The following is a 23,313-nucleotide window of genomic DNA, read 5'->3' as shown; positions in this document are numbered from 1 at the left end:
ATGCAAAGTAAAACCCTTTTTATATTTTAAAAACATAATTATATGAAAACCTCTAAATTTCTATGGTGCATGGAAACAGTAATAAACATTTTTTTGTGTTTCACTGCCCCAGGTGATAATATATATTTCCTTTATCTTGATGTTTTAAAATTGATATAAATGCTTCACTGATTGCAATTGCTGTGGTGGGTTGGCACCCTGCCCTGGATTGGTTCCTGCCTTGTGCCCTGTGTTGGCTGGGATTGGCTCCGGCAGACCCCCGTGACCCTGTGTTCAGATTCAGCGGGTTGGAAAATGGATGGATGGATGGATGGATGGATGGATGGATGATTGCAATTGTTGAATTTAATAAAAATTAATAATTCAGCAACATTTCAGCCACCAAAAATATTTGGCCAAAAACAGTAAAAAATGTCATTCAGTTTTCAGCCAAATAAGTACAAATGCCCATTTTTTGGCAAATATGTGCCGCTAATTGCATTCCTCTCTTGCACGGGGTACAGATGACACTTTCGAACATCACCTGTGGTTCTATGTGGAAGGAGCCAATGCAGTGCATTATGGGTTTTGGATGCCATCTTCAGAGGATTATATAGGTTTGTTTACAAAACCGATGAGGAATTTTGGTGTATATGAGGAACACCAACAGTAGTGACATGCTGCGAGAATCAGCAGTGCTTTTATGAAAGCAAATAGATATGGACAAAAGAGAGGAAAAGTAGAAGAGATCACACTAGAAAAAAATGAAGTCAGGAAACAAAGTAGTTGAAATAATAAACCACGTACAGATAATCTGATGGGAGTTTGAAAGTTACAAATCAATAAAAGCAACACAAAAATGATTAATGACTGGGTGCAAGATTTTCACATTTACAAACCAGCAAACTGTGAGAGCACAGTAATTCTGGACAAGACAAATTGGCTAAGCTGTTGGTGGTACTTCACCTGCCCTCCTTTTCTGGTTCTTTTCTAACTGTACATTGGTGGATGGACTTATATACTGCCAGTCATCATTTATTGTTTACTAAATTATATTTTGCTGCAGTTTTTATTTATTAATTCATTAATGAATTTTCAATTTGATTTTTTTTAAATACACCCTTTTTAAAAAGAATGACTTCAATAACAGCAGGATTTTTCAACAGTTTGCAGTTTCAATGAAAGGCATAAATCAAAAGTAAAACTGATTTAATTCAGGCCTTATGCAATGACACCAAAAATGTGTAGAACATGAATTTAAAAAAAGGCATTTGGCAGTCAGTGGTGATCTTAATGTTTTCTGAAATTCAACTTCAACCAAGGGTTTTCATTCCTGTGCATCACTAATAAAAACAAAAAAAAAATAAAAATTGGAAAGGAGAAAATAATACTTCCCTCTTTTTTCTTTTGATAAGCACCATAAGAGGTTAATGGTATGTTCTAGGTTACCATATTGTCTGAAAATATTTTGTTTTGCACATAGGGAAACAGTTTTCTGCTCATTCTGCCACTACAATCATTAGTTATATCAGTGATAAAGTGAAGTACACATAATTCAATAGGTGGCTATACATGCTTAATCATAAACTACAAGTAATTTTCACAGATGAGCTGAGATGTTTTGGAGCACAAACAAACAGATCTTTGTGCAAGCATTGTGAATCTAGATGATATAAATCTCCAACTATTTGATACTGTCAGGAACCCTGGTGAGATCCTGGACGATTACACATTTCTTAATTAAACCCAGTTTTGTTATTTTTTTTCTTCACAAAATTTGTAACATGCAGACCTTTCTCACCCAATGTCCAGTAATTCCTCATCAAGACTACTTGTTCTCCCTCAGCTAGACTAATGGGATTCTCTTCTGGAATAGCCTCCAGCAACTGCTTTCTGACCTCTCTGTCCAAGCATCATTCCCCATTCTGCTTCAGCTAATCCACTGACTGTCCCTTCTGTTTCTAGATATATATCTCTCTATTATAAAAAAAAATCCTGGATAGAAACAGTAGGGTGTCGATAATAATTTTGTCCAGCCCGGTTTTTGAGTTGTGTGTGAAATGATGTCAGATTTGGCTTTTTTTCTCTGTTTTTTTTTTATTATTTATTTATTTATTTTTTTTAATTAATTTTATTGTAGTCATTCCATACAAATAGATCAATTTATAACCAAACAAATTAAAGACAAATCAAACCCCACCCCTGAGAAGGAAAGCTTAGTTAAAGGAGAATTGCTTAGGGCTTTTTAATAAGACAACAATAAGCAAAGGAAAGGGAGAAATAAATATATATGTAAATAAGAGATGGAGAAGGGAATTAAATGCGGTAATAGTTATTTCTCTTATTCTAAAATAATATTGATCAGATCCTGGCAGGTTTTGAAAAAATTTTGTACAGATCCTCTAACTGAGAATTTGATTTTTTCCAATTTCAAATAATATAAAACATCGGTTTCCCACTGACTTTTATCAGAGGAGAGTTAGGATTCTTCCAATTTAACAGAATAAGTCTGCGTGCCAAAAGTGTAGTGAATGCAATCACCGTTTGCTTGTCCTTTTCCACTTCAAGTCCGTCTGGAAGAACACCGAACACAGCTGTTAGTGGCATAGGAGGGATTGTGACCCCAAGGCTGTCTGAAAGGCACTTAAAAATTTTTTGTCCAAAATGATGTTAATTTGGTGCAGACCCAGAACATGTGACACAGTGAGGCAGGAGCTTGGTTGCAGCGTTCGCAGGTTGGATCTTGCCCTGGAAACATTTTGGACAGTTTTAAGCGAGACAGATGAACTTGATACATAATTTTTAGTTGAATAATTCTATGCTTTGTGCATATGGAGCTCGAGTGAATTCTCTGCTTTGCTACCTTCCACTCCTTTTCTGATATATTGATTAAGACATCTTCTTCCCAATGTCCTCTTGGATCTTTGAAAGGTAGGGACTCTAATAGGATTTTATATAATACGGATAGGGTGGTTAATTCCTCGGCAATGAGCAATATTTTTTCCAGCATTGTGGAGGGTGCGAGGTGGGGAAAATCAGGCAATTTCTGTTTAACAAAATTTCTAATTTGAAGATAGTGAAAGAAATGTGTAGCTGGGAGGTTGAATTTTGAACATAATTGTTCAAAAGATGCAAATATGTTGTCTATATAAAGATCTCTGAGCATTTTAATCCCAAAACTTTTCCAGGTATTAAATACTGGATATGTTTGCGAGGGTTGAAAGAGGTGGTTTTCTTGCAGTGGTGCCACCGATAAAAGATTTTCCATCTTAAAATGCTTTCTAATTTGGTTCCATATTCTAAGTGAGTAAAGCACAATTGGGTTATTAGTATATTTGCGATAACTTGCATTTATTGGAGAGCAGAGCAGAGCAGGGAGTATAAAGAAGTACTACAGGATTTTATTTCTATTACGGACCAGGCCTGTGTATGTTCATTTATTTGTGTCCAGGTTTTTATGACTTATATGTTTGCTGCCCAGTAATAAAACTGAAAATTAGGTAGAGCCATGCCACCTTCTGCCTGAGGTCTTTGTAGGGTTGCTCTTCGGATACGTGGGTGTTTTGAGTTCCAAATGAATGAGGTTATTGTTGAATCTAATTGCTTAAAAAATGATTTATGATATATATTGGAATGTTTTGAAATAAAAAAAGAAGTTTAGGAAGGATATTCATCTTAACAACGTTAATTCTTCCGGCTAGAGTGAGATGAAGGGTTGACCATCTATCGAAGTCTTGCTTAATTTTTTCCATACAGATGGCAAAATTTTGTTGATAAAGAGCTTTATGTTTACTTGTGATATTTACCCCTAGGTATTTAAACTGATCTGCTATGGTAAAAGGTAGGGTGTCCAATCTGATATTATATGAATTCACTGGATAGAGTATACTTTTATTCAGATTACTTTTAAGACCAGATATCTTTTGAAATTCTGTTAGCGCTGTTAGAACTGCAGGGACAGTTCTGGGTCTGATATATATAAAACCATATTATCTGCATATATAGAAATTTTCTGTTCCAGTCCTTCTCTGACAATCCCCTTTATCTGATAAGAATTTCGGCAGTGAACTGCCAGTGGTTCAATGGCGATTGCAAACAGCAGTGGTGACAAGGGACATCCTTGTCTGGTGCCACGTTCTAGCTTAAAGTAGTCTGAGCAAATATTATTAATACAAACAAGCTTCTGAATTGGTATACAGTAGTTTAATCCATGCACAAATATTCGGGCTAAACCCAAATTTCTCCAATGCAGTGAAAAGGTAGTTCCAACCAATCATATCAAATGCTTTTTCTGCGTCTAATGATAGTAATATCTCTGGGGTGTTTGATTTTGCTGGTGAATATATAACATTAAACAAGCGTCGGAGATTGGAAGATAGATGTCGGCCTTTAATAAATCCAGTTTGATCCTGTGATATTACCGAGGGCAGCACTTTCTCCATCCTTCTAGCTAGAATTTTTGAGAGTATCTTAACATCATTATTCAGGAGTGAAATTGGTCTGTATGATGCACATTGTAACAAGTCCTTATTTTGTTTAGGAAAGACGGTGATTAATGCTTGTCGAAATGTTTGAGGTAGTATTTGGTTGTTTCTAGCTTCTGTAAATGTTGCCAATAAGAGGGGAGCTAGCTGAGTGGAGAATTTCTTATAAAATTCTACGGGGTAACCATCAGGGCCTGCTGATTTCCCGCTTTGTAGTGGCTTTATAGCATCTAGTAATTCTGTTAGCGTTAGAGGTTTATCCAGTTCCTCAGCACTTAAAGCATCTATTTGTGGTGTCTGTAGTGTATCCAGAAATGCATTAGATTGTGTGTTGTCTTCTTTGAGCTCAGTAGAATATAAGGATTTATAATAATCTCTAAATGTGTGCATTATATTTTTATGGTCTATAATTTCTTCTCCATTCGTGTTGGTAATTACTGGTATTGCATTGCGAACTTCTTGTTTGTGAATTTGTTGAGCTAAAAGCTTATTAGCTTTTTCTCCGTGTTCATAGTAATGATGTCTAGACTTATAAATAAGTTGTTCAGTTTCTTTAGTTGTTAAGATGTTAAGTTCTGTATGCAGGGCCTGCCTTTTCCTGTGGAGAGCTTCGCTTGGACGCCTGGCTTGTTCTTCATCTATTCTAGTAATTTCGCTTCTTAGCTCTGATATTTTCTTGGTTTCTAATTTATTTCTGTGGGAAACAAATGAAATAATCTGTCCTCTTAAGAAGGCCTTTAGTTTCCCAGAGTGTTCCTGCGGTGACCTCTGTGGGCGTGTTTGTCTCTAGGAAGAAGCTGATTTGTTTGGATATAAATTCTGTGCAGTTCTCGTCTGCCATTAGAAGAGGGTTAAGGCGCCATCTGCGAAGTGAGTGCGAGGGGCTTGTTGATTTTAGCTCCAAGACTAGAGGTGCATGGTCGGAGATAACAATTGTGTCGTATTTGCATGATTTAACTGTAGACAAGAAATTATTATCTATAAAAAAATAATCAATCCTTGAGTAGCTATAATGCACTGGTGAGTAGAACGAATATGTTCTTGAGTTTGGGTTAAGAAACGTCCAGGGGTCTGATAAGTTGTGATCATTTAAAAACTGTGTAATTGTCTTTGTAGTATTAGATATTGTCCCCCCTGACACAGGAGTCCTATCTAAGAGTGGATTTAAAACACAATTAAAGTCCCCAGCCATTATAATTTTATGAGTGTTCACACTGGGAATGGATGCAAATAGATTTTGCATGAATTCCTTATCATCAGCATTGGGTGCATAAACATTTATCAAAATCATTTTACTGTTATATAAGTTGCCCATGACCATCACATATCTCCTTTCGGGGTCCGATACTACGAGGGTTGTTTCATAAGTTTTGAGACTCGGTCACTTGCCGTCATTGGAGGCGGACGAAATTTTTTTCTATTGTTCTACAATCCTTTCACATCTTCTAATAAATTTTTGGCCCACCCAGCTACAGATGGAGATGAGAAAAAGAGCTCGAAGTGGGGTCTAAAAGGTTGCCTTCCTCCACTGAAAGCCAGGCGCCAAAGGTCAGCCAAGAGGACCATGTTTGCCGTCTTTTTTGGCTACAAAAAAATTTTTGCTTCAGTTCCACGTCCTGAACGCACGATGATGAACTCTGGTGTCTACACAACCCTGTGCCTTCCAGAAGTTTTCAAAAATCTCACTAGAGGTCGCCCTAATCGCACCTTGAAAAACGTCATCCTTCACCATGACAACGCGTCGCCTCACAAGTCAAACAAAACTTTGGAGTTCCTCGCCAAATCTGGGACTGAAGTCCTTCATCCGCCCCCTTATTCACCAGATTTGGCACCCTGTGACTTCTGGCTGTTCCCGACGGTGAAGAAGGAGCTGAAAGGAATGGATTTGGAGGACAGGGACAGCCTCATTTCTGCGGTGGAAGAGCAGCTTGACCAACTGACTGAACCTGATTTTCGTCACTGTTTTGATCGTTGGATTTATCGCATGAAAAAGTGCATTGAAATCGGGGGAGAGTATGTTTAACAGCACTGAAGTGTTGCCAAATGACGAGGTTATGTGAGTAAAAATTTTCTTTGGAATTGACCAAACCATGTTGGATCTATTTAAAAAAGTCTCAAAACTTATGAAACAACCCTCGTACATCTGATGCTACAAATGGAACTGTTCTGTGTATGAGAATTCCCACCCCTCTAGTTTTCTTTATAAAGCTAGAATGGAACATTTGGCCAGTCCAGTCTTTTTGTAGTCTGAACTGATCCTTACTTAGTAAGTGGGTCTCCTGTAAAAATACTATTTTAGCGTTTAAGCCTGTTAGGTGAGAGCATACTTTCTTTCTCTTTAATTCGTGATTCAGGCCTTTAACATTCCAGCTCACAAAGTTAACTGTCCCATCATGGAGACATTGATTCTGAGTTGTTAATGTCATTTTATAGTCTTAACTGGTAATGAGGCAGTTTCAATCTTAGTTTAAAATTTCCCCATGAGTTATTGCATTTTAGCCTATTGTTGCATTGATATTTATAGTTATAGGGATTAGAAGAATAGATTAGATATAGCCTGCTCTCCTTCTCTCCCCCCTTTATCCCCCCACCCCCCCATTTTGCCTCCCCACATGAGGCTTGATCCCACTTCACGATGTCCCGGTCCTCTGACATACGAAGAGACAGAGCACGTCCAAAACAAAACAAACACCACCCCGCAGCGGCCTTAGAGAATTAAAACAAAGAGATATCTATTGCAGCTGAATTCTTAATACTATATGCCAAAAATATAATCAATAACAATCTAAGCTTAAAATAATCTTCAGCAATTTTAAAAATTAAAATATTAAGATAAAAAAATAATGAACCCTGGGAATGATTTTAAAAAGTAGTCTAGGATAAACATGGTAATTCCTACTGTAATAGTATAATGTAATAGTATAAATAGTATAAATAGCAATAAACCAAGTGTATGATGTTAAACAGTCTACTTTAAGGTAATAAAAAAAAACAAATCCTACTTTAATTACTTCCACACTCACGTCTATAACTCTGATTAAAACACAAACATATAATGTCCAGATAAAGAAAAGGATGTATAATTATAATACCAGTCTCTTTAAATATGGATCCAGAGAGCAGATGACAGGTCCTTCCCATGCCTTGATAGAATACGGCTCCTTATTAACTTTCAAAAGAGTGTCGGAAACAGCTTCTTTAATTCCTTTTTTGGCTTCTTCTTTGCTTGAAAAAATATAATATTGATCTTGAACTTCCACTTTCAGTTTGGCGGGATACAAGAGGCTGTATTTGATATCGGCTTCCCGTAGCAACTTTTTAATGTCAGAGTAGGCTGCACGTTTTGCAGCTGTTGATGGTGAGACGTCGGGGAAAATACGAATAAGATTTTTTTAATATATAATTTCTTGCTTGTGTCTGAGAAGTGCCATCACATCAAGCTTACATCGTAGTCGCTCTAAGCGGCCAATAAAAGACCTGGGTTTAGGAGGTACTAGAACTGTATGTGCGATAAGCAGCTGCTATCTCACTGTCGAGTTTAAAATCATCTCCAATTATTTTAGACAGTAATTCTACGGCAAATTTCATTGGGCTTGAGCTTTCTCGTTTCTCAGATATACCCTCAATTCTTATATTATTTCTTCTGTGCCCATCTTCCAGGGCCGCAAGACTGTCTCCGAGTTTTTTGCATTCGGAATTCGCAGCTGTGGCTTTTTCTACAGGAATGCCTGCTTAACGTCATCCAGCTGATCTGTTACGTCTTTAATCTGGTCGGTAAGCATTTTCAGTTTGAATCTATTTTCTTCGATGTGTTCTTCTAATTTCTTAAACATGCCTTTAAAGTTCACGTCAAAACGTTTGAATAGACGTGATTCCCGGACTTTGTTATCCTTCTTAAGCTCAATGTTAGACTTCATAAGATCATTCTTGTTTTCCTTCTTAAGCTCATTTATGGCCGTAGCCAGTGTAGCAATCATCTCTTTCAGTTCGGACAGTTCGCTTCGGATTTCATGCTCTGCGAGTGGAAGTGCAGCTCCTGTTACAGCAGGTCCCAGGAGATCTGCGCCTTCGTGTGCCTGTTCCAAGTCAGTTTCCGAGAGGCCATACCTTACACTTGGGCCAGATGTCTGTCCAGACTTTGAAGCAGCTTTAAGTTTCTTTTCCGGTTCTTTCTGACTTTTCTTCTTGTTACTCATGCTTGTATATTGTAGTGGAAGTTTCTTGGTCGGGTTAAATACAGGATACCTCTAAACAAAGTGAAATACGTGGGAAATTAAAGCCGCTGCAAGCGGATCTCTGCTTCAGACGTCCATCTCCTATAACGGTCGAGACCAACTCCAAAGCAACTCTCTGTTTTTTGGTGTTGTTCCAATGCACATAAAGGAAATAAACATGTGTATACCAACACATTTGTAATTGCAACAATTTTCTGGGAGAAATGGTGCATTTTCTGGGAAAATTCCAGGGGTGCCGATAGTTTCACAAACTTCTCGGAATCTACTAATGCTCAGGTGCCTCTTGAAGATACACTTCTTTACAAAGCATATTGAGTCTGCTTAGACTCTTTACATGTCTGTTCTCCACCTGTACCGATCCAATTAACTATCAGTAACTTCAGTTTGGTTTGAATTGCAATTTTCACTTCAATTTGGGGCTAACTATAGTACTTTTCTTGTGATCTACTTTGAATTTTGCATTCTATTGGTTATTAACTTTGTACTTTCAAATCCCTCCAGCTGTATGTATAACACTTTGCTTTAGTGAAGCCAATATCACATTATACAACTTCTAGTCATAGGGTACTTCCGACTTGCTGACTGCAGCTGATGTTCTTGTTGCAGGGCCATGTCAAGGTACACAACTAAAAGCTGTGTGACAACTTTCCAGAAACAGTATGCTGTCTGACGGAGCTGGTGGTGTACAAAGGTTAACAGGTATGGCAAATTCTGCCGTATATACTGGACAGATGAGCTTCTCTTCTACCTAAAAGCATCCAAAACACCCGTTATCCCTACTCATCCTTTTTCTGGGACGAGAGTCATTGACTAATTATAGTGAGTCACTAGACATGTCACATACGAATTGCGACTGGCCTTCATGGGAGCACACCGCCGAATGACTCTGTATCTCTAAGATTATGTAAATGAAGGCTACAACTGAAAAATAGATGTAAAAGTCACATAATGTGACATAGCCTCATATCACCTTGGCTAAAGGTGCCTGCTAAATAAAGAACACAAATAATAATGGACAGTTTCTACTTTTGTCCTCTGCTGCTCTTATTTTCTGCCATAACCACTGTCTTAATTCATATTTAATTCAAATTCAGATAATTTATCACATATTAAAAGTTATAGTAAACAGCTCTCATGTGGAACTTGACTACTCCGAAGACTCTCATAATATCAAGCATTGTTTCATTAAACATAAACAAAGCTTAAGCTAATATGTAAAGCTGAATATTCAACACTTACCAAGTGTGTTGGCGATACCTGTCTTCACGCTTGAGATGCCCACATGACTGATACGGTTCTCATGCTCCGGTTTTACAAGGACAACAATCTTGATATTCCAGAGTGAATGAACTGCAATCTTAATAGAAAAACATTATGCAGGTTTGAAATGTAGGATAATAATATCACTGCTTGAAACTGTAAACTTCTTGAATGATAAAATGTTAGATAATTTAGTTTCAGAAATGTTACATGCACAACAATTCACAAATTTTGATGTCAAAATGTATATATAATTGAATACACACTGCATTTTCAAAGCATTACAGATATTATTCCTAATAACTTTTGATAATGTACACTATCAAAAGTTCCACATAAGTTAGACTACCTCAATGTTCTACATTGTTATTGTGCAATCACTTTGTTATGTAGAGGAAAAAAAACAGTATGAATAAAACAGTTAAAACGTCTTGCTAATTTAAAGAAAGAAAATGAAATGTAAATTATAAATAGTAAGACAAAGTGTGTCCTTAAACAACTCAATGGTTCATAACAATATCGCAAGCCTAACAAACGAAGAAGAATTTTAACTTTCTCACCAGTCTAAAATCAATCTCAGTGCATTCTTTAAGTGCGCCACGCAAGATTTCAACCCACTCTCTGTCACAAATCGAGTTTTCCTGTGTTCCAATTACATAGATATCATGTGGGATGTTCACTGCAATTTCATCTAAGGTTTTGCCTAAACCCTTGGACATTATCCATGAACTTATATTCTTTGGACAAGGCACACTTCCTGCAAAAAGAAAAAAAAATACAAGGCAATCATGTCACACTTTATTTATTATGGAGACAAATAATACCTGATGAACAGTTTCAATCACACATTCAAATGTAGTGTTGGCATAATTTTGAAACGCAGCAAAGCCACCCACTCTTTATTCTAAAATACATTGTGCCCCTCTTGCTTTAACTTATTTTATGGGTTAAAACATCTGTTCCTGAACATTATATTACTTAGTATTTTATTGTCTTGCCCAAACAAGTACTGCATTTGGAGATTTACAAATGTTCTTCAATGAAAAAAGTAGGAGATGCTTGCCATTTCAGAGAGTATGTTTTCAGATATTATAGATAAGAACAAATAATCAAAAAATAAATAAATAAAAACTAACAATAGTGATGGACTTTTCATACTGGAATATCACAAAGTCTGCCAAGTTATTTGGTATTTATAGTAATTATTTGATAAATGTCATTTGAAATACACACTTTGACTATCCTTTCATCCAATATTTGCACCCACATAACTCAATTACACAGCTGGATCTTATCCTGACATCATCATGCGCTTGGTAAGGTCAAATTCTCAACAGTTGCTGGTTACACACACTGGTTCAATTTATAATCAGGAATACTGTGGTAATGTTACCTGGTGTTAATTTCTGAAAATATGCTCCTAACGTGTCACTGCCATTCTGAGTTCAAGAACCCTCGCCTGTTAGTTCTAACAACTCCATTAACACCCACCCACCCCTGTATACTTAGTCCTTCTACTGTCTCTCCATATTTATGTGCCCTGGTAGACGTCAGATGAAATATTCAGGTTGTTTCTGAAAAAAAGGGAATTCTAAACATTTCTTATCTTGTATATTTTGTTACAATAATGAAAACAGATTTAAAATAAAGTATTTAAACCTCTTTTTCATAGGTCTGATTTTTGGAAATTATTTTTGCAGGCTCCTGTATGTTTTGAAATATAATTATCTTAAGAGTTTGATACGCAATGCATTAGTTACCACACTAAGTCATTTATGTAATTTGTGCATTAACTTTATGACTATCATACTAATATATTAGTCTTTTCTTGGGACATTTTTTGATTTCTTTTTTTTGGTTGGTGCACTGTGCATTAGGAATACACATGTGTGAGAGATTCAGCTTATATTGAGCAATAATATGTTTTCATTATAATTAAGCCACCTAACAATAAACAAACATATTTCTTAATTTTCAGTTTAATTTGTGCTTTCCCTATAACATACTTGACAATTAAAAAGTGTACACAAATCATCACGATTATTTGATACACCTTTGTTTTTCTTAAATTCATTTTAAAAGATTTCCATTATTTCAGATAAATGTACTGCTGTGTATTAGTTTTAAAGTAATATAATGTTACTGTATTTTAACAAATCAGCTTTATTCAATCATGTGCAAAAATTTTGAAATAATTTCTTCTATCATTATTTTACATTTTTTTTAGTATTTCATTACATTGCATAAATTAAATATCATGAAGACACATCAGATACATCATCCTCCCTTCTCTGAGAGCAGAGAAAAAAAAACAAAATGTGAAGTAAACACAGATACTGAAATATTCACAATAGCCAGGTTTCCATCCAAGGAGTTTTTGCGAAAAAATATTTAGCGCTTCAAATTTTTTTACCGATATAGCTGATGGAAATGCTAATTATCGATAAAATGTTGTACATGTCGACATAATATTTTTCCGTTTAACTTTAGCGCATAAATTCCATATCGATACTTCAGATGTCGCAAAAACTACATTGGAAACACTTTTTGTCGGAAAAAAGGGCTTTAACGAAAATAAATGTGTCACATTTTCATCACGTGCAATCAAAACGAGAATGGCGGAGCGGTTCACATGGTCTGATGAAGAGAGTTTTTTTTTTGATTAAACGTCGTTATTTTGTATTAATTCAAATTTCAGTTTTAATTAAAAACCTTAAGGGAAGCAGGTTACAGTACTAATTCAGTTGTTATCGCACTGAGAAGGGTTGTTGAAAGGTAGGCTCACCTGTACAGATCCGATGCTGCAAACACAGCTGCATCATGGGCACTTCCAGGAGTGCCAACGCAAATGTCTCGTATCATGCACCTGTCATCAACAAGGGCCTGGAGAACAATAGATGGCCACCCTTTGCGATTAATGTAATCACGATAGCCTTCCGTCGGGGGAAGAATAGGCACATGCGTGCCATCCAGCGCACCGTAAATCTGTGGCACAAGATGCACCAAGGAATTGCGGTATGCAATTTCATTGGCCTCCGCTACAGTCGGAAGTCTGATATAACGGCGCATTAATTTTTCTTTAATAGCGGTGCACACAGCATATACACATCGATGGACGGTAGTTTTACTAACCCCGAAAGTTTCTCCAACTACTCTATACTCGGCGCAGGTTGCCAGCTTGTAAAGGGCGATGGCAATCCGCTTTTGGGTTGGAACTGGTGGTCGGTGGCAACCTGTGATGTGTGCAACATCAGGACTGATGAATCCACACAACATCTCAAACGTCGGCCGTGTCATTACAAAATGTTGCAGCCAGAGATTTTCTGTGAAGTGTCTCTCCACCACCTCCTCCCAGAAGGTCTTATTCCGTCGTCTCTCCCATACCCATGGGTTTTGTCGCACTGGGGTACTTTCTTCGAGCTCTAGGGCTATCAGACAAGCAACTGCTTCATTCTGCTGTCGTCTTTGGATATTATGTACAATTCCAATTATTTGTGAAACTGAAATAACAGTAAGCTGGCAAATTTCAAAAAACTGTCTGAATAATCTCTCCATTTCTTTGTTTCTTTGTTTAGTGGAGGGGGTGTAACGTGGAAAACAAAAGGTAGATAATTTGCGACATACACAAAATTATGTATGGAAACGGCTCAAGGGCAGATTTTTTTCGCGATACAACAAAACTTATGCGACAGTTCGTTTTGGGGGGGGGGGATGACGTCATCACGCACACCATTTTATTGATAAAAAGACAGTTTGATGGAAACAGGCTGGAGACAGCAAATTTCGCACATTTTTTTTACGTATATTCTTTCTGTCGATAACAAAACGTCGCAAAAAACTGGATGGAAACTTAGTGTGTATCAGCAATGGTTTATGAAGAAAAATAGGATTAATAAATACCTGACAAACGCTAAAGAAAATCAGAGATGTTATTGTTCTTTTTGTACTTAAAAGTACACAAGGAGATCTTTTCTGCCATTGTGTTATATTAGGTAGGTTACCAATAAGAGTGTAATAGCATGGTAATGCAAGTTATCACAGTAGTTTACTTAATAAGCAGTAATGTCCCATCTGGTGTCAGCATGAAAGCTAGACATTTATATAATAAAAAAAAAAATGACAACTATAAGACATTGTGGGCACTGCCCCTTTTACAGGGCATTCAGTTGAACACAAAACATTATCTGTTAAAAGAGCAGACGTGCCAAAGATGTAGAGTCCATGCATATTGTATCAAAAACCCAGCTTGAGGTCTCCTTCCTTACACTTGCATTCCACAAAGGACAACTGATAGCCAACATCTATTCAATCAGCATGATGCATTACATCCGATAAGCAGCAGTGTTAATGAAGAACACGTGACATCTTGGCAGATCTTGACCAAGAGGCAATTGGAATGCCATCGTAAGTTACTGTATTACCTAGATTGATGTGCACACTCAGACTACTTGAAGCCTTTCACCTCTACCTGGAGATGAAATCTGATCCAATGAGTATAATCTGCACCTCTCTGCCATACTCTGTGAGGCTCCAAGTTTTCTGCCCTTGAAGCTTTATGGAATTCTGCTCTAGAAATGCATGTGCCCTCAGAGAAACCAAAACTCCAGTTGGGCAGCTGCTCTTTGATCTTATAAGAATGTCTCTATCGTGTACTATATATTAATTGATTCAGGTCTAAAGCCCTTCAGCACTGGTACATAGCAGAGCCACTAGAGACAGTGCAGATACACCATTTAGCTGATCTAAACTTAAAGTTCCCTGTCATGTCAGATATTAACTAAAACTCTAACTCATTAGTCTGGTCCTGAGAGTCTTTCAAGAAGTCAGAAGGGTGACTGGGATCAAAAACAGGTATCAACCTTGAGGCATGGACTGCATGTTTCTTGAAGGAACATCAACAACCATTCAAGGTAAACCAATGCAGTCATGGCATTCAAGGGGACAAATGGGGGACATTCTGGGGACACCAGACCAGTTAAGAGCTGAAAATCAATAAAACAAGCACATCTTTGCTACCTGGAAAAAATCATTGAAAATTCCAACTCTACACTAACCAAGCCTAAACTAGGATTTGTACCAGGAATTATGCAACTGTGAGGTACAACATGTGAAAATGTCTGTGCATACAGAAATGTATGAAATGGAAAGCTGGGGTCACATATGAAGGTGTTACAGGCTTATAGGGTCTCTATGGTCAAATGTACAAAGTACTACGAAATTTAAGAAAAAAGAATGACATGATATAAATGTGTCTGATTCTTGCGTTTTCATCAATGTTAGTATGAATTCTATAGCAGAACAGAGTTTTATAGCAGAAATAATTCTGCCAATGCCCATGGATAACAGTGTACATACTGTACATGTACAGTAAATACTAGTAATAAAGGGAAAGCTAATATTTCCTTAACATCTTGAAGCTCTAATACTTGACCAGACTTATGGAACTGAAACATAAACATGACCTTTTAAAGAAGAAACAAACTACTGGTAGTATCCTTTTACATTTACTACCTTTTCTAACTGACCAGCACTGCTATTTAAAAAAAAAAAACAAAGTGTGTACTTCAACCTTAATGCCACTATATAATAATTTCCTGAAACAGCATAAGGCAAACTTCATATTCCACAAAGAAAAATTACAAGAAAAGCAAAAGTTGCTTACCCATATTCCAGGTACCAATGAAGACTGAAATCATGTCTGGCTCGTCTTGATTGGAATGTCTGTTCTTCATCAGCTGCAGCAGTTGACAAAATGCTTCTCTCTTCTAGGGGTTTTGAGAGGGGAGAAAACAATATGCACAAATCAAACACACATGCACAGATTCTCAGTTAAGCCAGAGGCTATTCCCAGCAGTACTGGGTGCACAGCAAGAAACACCACACATACACTAGGGCTAATTTAGAGTCTGCAGTTAAGCTTACTTGTATGTCTTTGGGGTGTGGGAACAAACCCTGAATGTTTTGGGTTTGGTTAAACCAGAGTCTCACAGGACCAGCAATATACAGGTGTAGAAGCATAAGAGCCAGGTGCCTACACATCTCAAACCACAGAATCAAAGTAAAAACATTCAAAGTCCACAGCAATAATGATCAGGTGCAAGATTTAAACCCATGACACTTGATCCATGAGACCACCGAATCAAGTATGAGTAAATTTAAGAAATGCAATGCATTCTTTAATATGGTTAAGGAAATAAAAAACATGCTTATGATGCCTCAATCACAGCACATCTAGAGTTCATCACATTTTTTTTAATGATTTTTAAACGCTCCAATTTACAAAAAGGCTGCAGGGGTGCAGAAAGAACTTCCGAGTGCATTTTGTAAATCTTTAATGATTCAATCAGATAAACTTTATTAATCCCATGTGGAAATTCAGATGCATATAATAGCAGAAACTTGAAAAAACAAGGATACAGACTCACAGGACAAATAATACAGACAATTTATTGATCGATAAATAAAAATAAACAAGTACATTGGGTGGAAGCATTGAATTGCCTGATAGCAATAAGGAGAAAAGACAAATTAAATTAGCGGACACTTTTAACATATTACTGAAAGGATGTATGGCCCCCAATTACTTCACAAAAGCAATAATTATCCTTGTGCCAAAGAAAACAGTAGTGAACTGTCTCACTAAGTACAAACCAGGGACATTTGTTCATATTGTTATGAAATGCTTTGAGGGACTAGTGGAGGCACACATTAATTGAATTATTCTAGATGTTTTGGAATTCCTCCAGGTCGCATATTGTCACAACCAGTCCACAGAGGATGCCACATACAGTGAACTTCATACATTCTTATCACAGCATGGCAAACAAAGGACAATTTTTAGGTGTTTTAGCATAAAATATAACACACCAATTGTCCACATCATTTAAAAGGCATTTTGTGAATTTTCATAATCATACAATAAAAGGTGTCATTTTGCTTGGCTTTTCTCCATAATCATACAAGAGAACCATTCTATACAACCACTACTGATTAATTTACAGTTTCAAATTTACTTTGGTATAAGTTTGTACATTTTTCTCTGTTACACATCCAATAGCATCTCTTGATGGAAAAACAGATCTCCAATACAAATTATTCAAACGCCAGCAGAGTCTCCTCACAGATGGGTACTTGCCATCACGTCAGTAGCCTGAGTGAATCTCTGCAGTGCTAACTTAGTTCTTCTGCTTGAAGTCATATCAGGTAATTTCATTGATATTTGCAAAGGAAAAAAATGCAAGAAAAGAAAATAAGATGACGCTTAATTCATCTAGTGTTAGAAGAGGGTGCTCCTTAAACATGACTCTGTAAGGCATTATGTATAGAATAAATAATCATTACTCATATCTATGCTACACTAGGAATACAGATAGTCTTCCACAGCATCTGGTGCTCTCCAAACACACTTTAATACACAGTCATGCATACATTTTTAGGATCCTTTGTGACTTTCTGATTGGTTCAATGCTGTGCCCTAGGGAGTAACTTTGACAGGCCACTTCTAGGAATATTTAGACATTATGTTTCTTTCTGTTATTCAGTGGAGTCCCAGAGCCTTTGAAATGGATTTATAGTACATACCAGACTTGCAGATATCAATAACTTTTTTTCTGATGCCTCCTGTCCTTTTATCGTGGTCTTACGTTTTCTTGTCTCTTTATGCTAGTAACTTTTCTCTAATAGTTAAGAGTCAAAATAAGTGACATTTATATTGAGCAAGGAAGGCTGTACTTAAGCCTAGATGTGTTCAGTTAATTCTAGTTATTACTTTAATTGGTTATGGGACAGCCTATTGACCCCCAAAAAGTAGTAGAAAAGGAGAAAATGAAGACAGAACTGAGAGCCATTATGAACAATGTTGTACATTCTGTGTCAGACACACTAACTCTGAATACTTTCATCTAATGAATTATTCAGAGGAAGTTTGTCAACAAGCACCACTTTATACCAATGGCAACAGGCCTGTATAATCCTTCACTGCGACTTGGACTGCCAAGTCAGACGCTTTCTTTCGTTTTAATTTTTTTTTCTTTTTGTCATTCTGGTGTATGTTCAGACAATAGTGCACGTGTGTGTATTTAGTTATCTATCTGCATAACTATTTATTTATTTAACAAGCTCCTGTAAAAGGCCAAATTTTCCACCTAAGGACAAATAAACTTCTATGTATCTAAACTAAAAACAAGCAAATACTTTTTCAGGACACTGAAAACTAAATATCTCCAAAAATTTATTATTTAAACACTCACATTTTCTTCATATTATAATATACAGTTAGGTCCATAAATATTTGGACAGAGACAACTTTTTTCTAATTTTGGCTCTGTACATTACCACAATGAATTTTAAATGAAACAACACAGATGCTTTAATTCAGTGGGGTGAACAAAACGATTGCATAAATATGTGAGGCAACTAAAGCATTTTTTAACACAATCCCTTCATTTCAGGGGCTCAAAAGTAATTGGACAAATTAAATAACTGGAAATAAAATGTTCATTTCTAATACTTGGTTGAAAACCCTTTGCTGGCAATGATAGCCTGAAGTCTTGAACTCATGGACATCACCAGATGCTGGGTTTCCTCCTTTTTAATGCTCTGCCAGGCCTTTACTGCAGCGGCTTTCAGTTGCTGTTTGTTTGTGGGCCTTTCTGTCTGAAGTTTAGTCTTCAACAAGTGAAATGCATGCTCAATTGGGTTAAGATCAGGTGACTGACTTGGCCATTCAAGAATTTTCCACTTCTTTGCTTTAATAAACTCCTGGGTTGCTTTGGCTGAATGTTTTGGGTCATTGTCCATCTGTATCATGAAACACCGCCCAATCAACTTGACTGCATTTAGCTGGATTTGAGCAGACAGTACGTCTCTGAACACCTCAGAATTCATTCGGCTGCTTCGGTCCTGTGTCACATCATCAATAAACACTAGTGTCTCAGTGCCACTGGCAGCCATGCACGCCCAAGCCATCACACTGCCTCTACCGTGTTTTACAGATGATGTGGTATGCTTTGGATAATGAGCTGTTCCACGCTTTCTCCATACTTTTTTTTTTGCCATCTTTCTGGTAGAGGTTGATCTTGGTTTCGTCTGTCAAAAGAATGTTTTTCCAGAACTGTGCTGGCTTTTTTAAGATGTTCTTTAGCAAAGTCCAATCTAGTCTTTCTATTCTTGAGGCTTATGAGTGGCTTGCACCTTGCAGTGCACCCACTGTATTTACTTTCATGCAGTCTTCTCTTTATGGTAGACTTGGATATCGATACGCCTACCCCCTGGAGTGTGTTGTCCACTTGGTTGGCTGTTGTGAAGGAGTTTCTCTTCACCATGGAAATGATTCTGCGATCATCCACCATTGTTGTCTTCCGAGGACATCCAGGTCTTTTTGCGTTGCTGAGTTCACCAGTGCTTGCTTTCTTTCTCAGGATGTACCAAACTGTAGATTTTACCACTCGTAATATTGTAGCAATTTCTCGGATGGGTTTTTTCTGCTTTCGCAGCTTAAGGATGGCTTCTTTCACCTGCATGGAGAGCTCCTTTGACCACAAGCTGTCTGTTCACAGCAAAATCTTCCACATGCAAGCACCACACCTCAAATCAACTCCAGGCCTTTTATCTACTTAATTGATAATGACATAATGACGGACTTGCACACACCTGCCCATGAAATAGCCTTTGAGTCAATTGTCCAATTACTTTTGAGCCCCTGAAATGAAGGGATTGTGTTAAAAAAATGCTTTAGTTGCCTCACATTTTTATGCAATCATTTTGTTCACCCCACTGAATTAAAGCTGAAAGTCTTCACTTCAATTGCATCTGAGTTGTTTCATTTACAATTCATTGTGGTAATGTACAGAACCAAAATTAGAAAAAAGTTGTGTCTGTCCAAATATTTATGGACCTAGCTGTATTTCATTTGAAGACCTGAAAACATTCAGTGTCAAAAATCTTCAATAAGAGAAACTGAAGAATTGGACAAATACTTTTTTCACAGCAATGCATTGCATTTCAAGTGAGATGACTGGAGCACTATCTTTTGACCACAGTTCTAGTGACAATTAGCAGCTGACTATGATGTACACCTCTGCACAAAGACCCACTGGACATATGCTTTAACACATCCACAAAGCTGACAACTTCCTTTACACTATGCCCTTTGCCACCACAGAATACAATAATCACTTCTTGTCAATCATTCTAGTCTGTCACGTGACACGTTACTCCTCGTCACTCTATGAACCCCATAGACCAAGGTATAGCTTCTGTAGGATGGTATTCATACTGTGGTGCCCGCTATTGGTGTCTGAAGAATGTATAATTTCTTACACAGGTGTTGACTAATTTTTTGTCAGGTGAGCTTAAGCAGAATGCAGGACTGAATCTAACATTTCTCCTTTAAATGAAAACTTTATAGATATTTTAATAAGCATGCAGACAGATACATAATACTTTATTTCTCCCATGGAGAGGTTTTGATTTTTACTAAAACACAAGAAATACATACTTATATTTATTAACATACATATTATAACAAACATCATCAAACCTTCTCATATACACTCAAGAAGAAAACGGTAAGGTATTATAAAAATTTACTGCTTTATCCATAATGGAGCCTCAGTAGCATTTCATGACACACTTCGGCTGAATGTCCTCAATGCTAGTGTGTCAGAGATTGCGCAGCACTGTTCATAATGGCACTCAGTTTTGCCTTCCTTTTCTACTACTTCCAGCAGGTTGACAGTGCATCCTATAACTGAGCTTGCCCTTTTAATTAGCTCATTGATTCCATAGGCCAGCCAAGCACACTACAGCGCAGAAAAAAAAAATCACACTAGCCATCAGAGACTGGTAGAATACTGGTATGTGAAGGATGCCATTACCTGCATTAAAGGAACACTTTCATCAATTTGGAAATTTGAATGTACATGTTTCACTGTGGCATTTGCCTTATCACATGCTATTTCAGCATATTTTTATATCAAAACCTCTTCTGATTTTGTTTAAGCACAACTGACCAAATTGAGCATTTAGTGACATTATGTCCGATTGCTCACCTTAGCACTGGCAAAAATGAAGTCCTTCCTCTGGCTCTTGTCCTTTTCCTTCTCAAACACTATTCCCAGTTTATTCTGAAATCTTTGAGACTTTATAAGCTGTCGAACTCCATGAAAAAGAAAAAAAAAAAGTTAACAAAACGAAAGTCATAAATTTCTTTTTTTACCCTGGCGATAACTAATTATTCAATGATTACAGTGTATTTAACTGTCCCAAAATAGAAGCTGCAGTAAGTCCTATGAGTTTGAAAAAGAGGGCATGGAGTGGCCTACAGAAAACTCTAACTGTAAAAAAAAATACTAGCTAAAGCTCCCTGAAGAGCTCTTTGATGCCAAAGGAGGTTTCACTTCCACTTCTGTATCTATGGTAAAATTCACAATGATTCACCAGACGAGAAGTTACAAAAATCAGATTTGGTAAAAGCATGCCCAAAGAAAGTATGTCCGATGTAATCGCTGAGAATTCAAATCAGCCAAATCTCCAGCAGTGCAATTTAGTAATTACTACAATCATCATGAAGAGAGCACAACTAAGAATTAGAACTGAAGACCACTATCTAAAACAGAGAAAGGCTGTTTTCTTCTGGACTACAGAAAACAAAAAGGAACACAAGAATTGAATCTTAAGACACATTCAATAATACTTTGTGCGCATCAGGAGGAATAAACAAACTGAACAAAGTTTTTGATTTAAATGAGATGCTTTAGAGTGCAATTTACATGACTGGACACCATGCTCAGAAACAAAATACAACAAAGTAACAAATTGTCAAAATATTTCTGAATAACAGAGACGACGTCATTGCATTTTTGCTAAAACATCACACGAATAAAATGTATGAGAAATAAAAAACACAAATTAATTTAGCAAGGTACAAAACCCCAGAATCACAACACATAACTAAACCAATAATTGTAAGTATTATAATGTGTAAAATATTTCCTACTTTTATCGTAAGTGAAGGTATTCCAGTCTTCTTGAGAGTCCTTCAGCTTTTTAGTGACTACTAATTTTCCTGCTTCCACATCCACACTCAGGGTGTACTTCTGAGATTTCCCAATCTTAGTCAGGTCTGCTAAATTCACATCCAGTTTGACCTATCAAAGTAACATGAAATATTCATTGACAAGCAGAAAATAACTTTACGTGAAATTGTTAAGATGTACAACTTCTCCAATATTTTATAATTGGTATGCAATAAATTGCAAGCATGTACACTATATACAAGGTTAACTCTCTGTTGCCAATGAAGTACTGCAGATTTGTTGCATTCCCAACAGTGACAACACCATCCACTTCTAGTCAGACCACCAAGCTGAACAATAGGAAACAACCCACAAGTCTGATGAGCAAGAGTATATCACTGATGTAAGAATGATATAACAAATTAAAATACTGCTTGGGCCTATGTTTTTTTTGTTTTTTAGACAAAACACATTACAAATTGTCTCCTAATTAAATTGTCTACATTCTCCATCTGCATTGAATCTTCACAGCTACCAGAATTCCAACATATGGCAGATATAAAACATGCTGTAGGTGCTTGGAAAGATTGCTGTTTAAACCATCCAGCCTTGTAAATCAGCAATCATTTGATTCTACTAGATAACTACACACCAACAAAAGCTAATAAGAGGATGACTTGACCTTAGCAAAAGTCACTCACAGTGCTTACAAAGCTTTTCATGGTTTTCAAGAACAAGCTGTCTGTGCTATGTAAAAGTTCAAACATTATGCAGGCAACTACATGTGGTGTATACAAATATGGACAGGGAAAAACGATACTTTTAGCTTGACAATAATAAAGCAAGTACCTGCTTCTCAATAATATGCATGCTCTTCTTCAGACGATAAGCTATATTTTATTTCTGTAAATGTTTCTGTTATAGTTATTGAAAAAAAAATTAACATTGATTGATTCGTTCATTCATTTTCTTACCTTGCTTTGTACATTTCATGGTCAACCTATACTGCATGACTAGAAACAAAGCTGCAATTTGCTCTTGACACCTCCATTCATTGAGCACAAAACAATTCATACAATCCCACACAAAAATGTAAATATTGTAATAACTGGTTCAAACACTAGCATTGAAAACCTTATTAGAAATAACCAGATAAGTTGAACCAATACATAGCAGCCATCAGGGTCAGTGGTCAGAAGGCCAGTCCTTTGCAGTGCTTGCTCACTCTCTCACACTTCAGAATGACCTGTTGCCACCAGTGAGGAATCAGTCAGGGTGACGCTCCCACCCTCTGAGATGGAGGAGGCGATTTTAAAATACAAAGAATGTGCTTTCAAA

The 23,313-nt window shown here is 36.9% G+C and overlaps 1 protein-coding gene across 2 annotated transcripts in view; it reads right to left on the bottom strand.

Moving 5' to 3' along the window:
• inppl1a (inositol polyphosphate phosphatase-like 1a) overlaps positions 1 to 23,313 on the bottom strand; it is a 180,404-nt gene that overhangs the window by 66,715 nt on the left and 90,376 nt on the right. For both annotated transcript variants that reach the window (XM_051926536.1, XM_051926535.1), the window contains exons 9-13: positions 21,957 to 22,107; positions 21,010 to 21,116; positions 15,621 to 15,723; positions 10,519 to 10,715; positions 9,938 to 10,055 (exon numbers count right to left, since the gene is read on the bottom strand). In XM_051926536.1, coding sequence (XP_051782496.1) covers positions 9,938 to 10,055; positions 10,519 to 10,715; positions 15,621 to 15,723; positions 21,010 to 21,116; positions 21,957 to 22,107 — 676 coding nt within the window. The remainder of the gene's footprint in view (positions 1 to 9,937; positions 10,056 to 10,518; positions 10,716 to 15,620; positions 15,724 to 21,009; positions 21,117 to 21,956; positions 22,108 to 23,313) is intronic.

The sequence above is a fragment of the Erpetoichthys calabaricus genome, chromosome 4 (genome assembly GCF_900747795.2).
Source record: "Erpetoichthys calabaricus chromosome 4, fErpCal1.3, whole genome shotgun sequence".
Taxonomy (NCBI): Eukaryota; Metazoa; Chordata; class Cladistia; order Polypteriformes; family Polypteridae; genus Erpetoichthys; species Erpetoichthys calabaricus.
Note: the sequence above shows the minus strand (reverse complement) of the source record. Positions and strands in the feature narration are given on the sequence as shown.